General features: G+C 39.0%; 1 protein-coding gene across 1 annotated transcript in view; it reads left to right on the plus strand.

Annotated features, from left to right (window-relative positions):
- LOC122564210 (multidrug and toxin extrusion protein 1-like) overlaps positions 1 to 2,030 on the plus strand; it is a 74,769-nt gene continuing 72,739 nt past the window's right edge. The window contains exon 1 of the mRNA XM_043718906.1: positions 1 to 509. Within this exon, the coding sequence (XP_043574841.1) occupies positions 381 to 509 (129 nt within the window). The 5' untranslated portion in view covers positions 1 to 380. The remainder of the gene's footprint in view (positions 510 to 2,030) is intronic.

Genomic DNA, 2,030 nt, shown 5'->3' on the forward strand with positions numbered 1-2,030 from the left:
TTTCAGTGACACTGATAAAAGGCCTAAAACCCCTCCACTCCCTCTGGACTGAATAACTGGCTGCAAGCCAACAAGGCTAGAACAGCAAGCAAACGCTATTAGTTAAATTTTATCAATTGTTGTGGAAGTTATAACTATTGTAATTGCTATTTGATGATTGCAATATGGATTAACCCCCATATCAAGCAGCAAGCCGTGAAAGAAGGAGCTAACAAGTTTTTATGTAGGCCCTGTCAGTATAAGGAGCTGTTGGTGAGTCATCAGAACCGTGTCGGACGTTCAGACATACATAGAACTGTATTTAAAGACCGTAACCAAATCTCGTATCAGAAGCAACTGATGTAAGTGTTATTTCTTCGTCAAGGATAGAGATTGAAAGAATGAACGACTCAATGCAAGGGGCCTTCACTGATGTTGCTCAGACACCCTTACTGAGGAAGATTAGAAGTTTGATCCCTGTCAACTTCCGGAAGGAAGCAAAAGACCTTTTCCAATTAGCTGTGCCAGTGGTAAGTCTGCCTTTTGGAAGCACGTTATTTAAAAAAGAATTAATGCTACCCGCTTCCCATGAGAAAGAAAATATTCCAATTGCGACGGCAATGCTGCCAATGAAAAGACTTGTTGGTAGTATTCATCTTCCCAACACATCCCCCTCTTAAAAGAATGCAATAGTATTTCAATTGTGCAAACTACAAATTCAGACCTTTCCTAAATGTAATTTCCGTTTGATATATGCTTTTTTCATTGATGGTCTACTCAGTGAGAAGACTAATTCTCAGTGGACCCAAAACTCTCCTCACCTTTAGTTATGGCAAGTAGCAGAAAGGTACAAGGAGCAGGCCCTTCAGCCCCTTGACTCTGTTCTATAATTCAATTAAATCAGAATTTAACTCATATGTACCAGGTTTGGATTTTATAAACTTTGATCTGTTAGCACCCAGCCTCCAAATGAATTATTTCATTATCCAATGATTTGATGGGATAGACAACGAAAATAAACCGAAATAATTTTCTAGCTGAGCAGAACTTAAAATCCAGTTTCCTTTTTCCAGTTACTCAGGCGTTCAGAATGATGGAAACTATTTTGAACCATGTATAATTGAATCATAATTTGTTGGACCTATTCTTGGATTTTTAAAAAAAATCAAATATCCTGCCTCCCTATTTCCCCAGCCACCAATATGTTTCCAGCTGATCGATAAAAATGTTCAAAGAAAGGAAGGATTTTATTAAACTGGAGAGGGTTCAGAAAAGGTTTCCCAGGATGTTGCTGGGAATGGAGAGTTTGAGTTACAAGGAGAGATTGGAGAGCCTGGGAGTTTTTTTCCCTGGAGTGTAGGAGGTTGAGAAGTGACCTTCTAGAAGTTTATAAAATCAAAAGAGGCATAGATAAGGTGAATAGACAAGGTCATTTTCCCTAAATTGTGGCAGTTCAAAACTCAGGAGCATATTTTTAAGATAAGAGGAGAAAGATTTAAAAAGAAGAAGCAGAGAATGATTTGTGTGTGGAACGAACTGCCAAAGGAAGTGGCGGTTGCAGGTACAGTTACAACATTTAAAAGATATTTGGATAAGTTCATGAATAAGAAATGTTTGGATGGATATGGGCCAAGTGCAGAACAAGTGGACTAGTTTAGTTTGGGATTGTGGTTAGCATGGACTGTTTGGACAACAGGGTCTGTTTCTGTGCTGTATTCTATAAAAATTAAAATAAATGTTTTTTTTCAACTGTTCCAAAGATTTTCTCCTGAGGTTTTTTTACATCAGCAGCGTGACAGAGATAAATCATTTCCTCCCAGAGATTGCCGGGTTATCCTGGGGAGTTGGCAACTTTGTTAACAATGCTAGTGTATTTTTGAAGGCTGTTCATAGTACAGTCCAGGGAGTCACTTGCGCATGTGCCAGGGACTGAGATTGATTTAAAAATAAATATCTGCACTTGAAATGTTGTCACTGGATTAGCTGCATAAATGAAAGAGGCTGAGAGAAAGGAAGGGTAGAGGTGGGTTGGGGGAGGTGAGGGAATGGAC

Source organism: Chiloscyllium plagiosum, chromosome 28 (genome assembly GCF_004010195.1).
Source record: "Chiloscyllium plagiosum isolate BGI_BamShark_2017 chromosome 28, ASM401019v2, whole genome shotgun sequence".
NCBI classification, from domain to species: Eukaryota; Metazoa; Chordata; class Chondrichthyes; order Orectolobiformes; family Hemiscylliidae; genus Chiloscyllium; species Chiloscyllium plagiosum.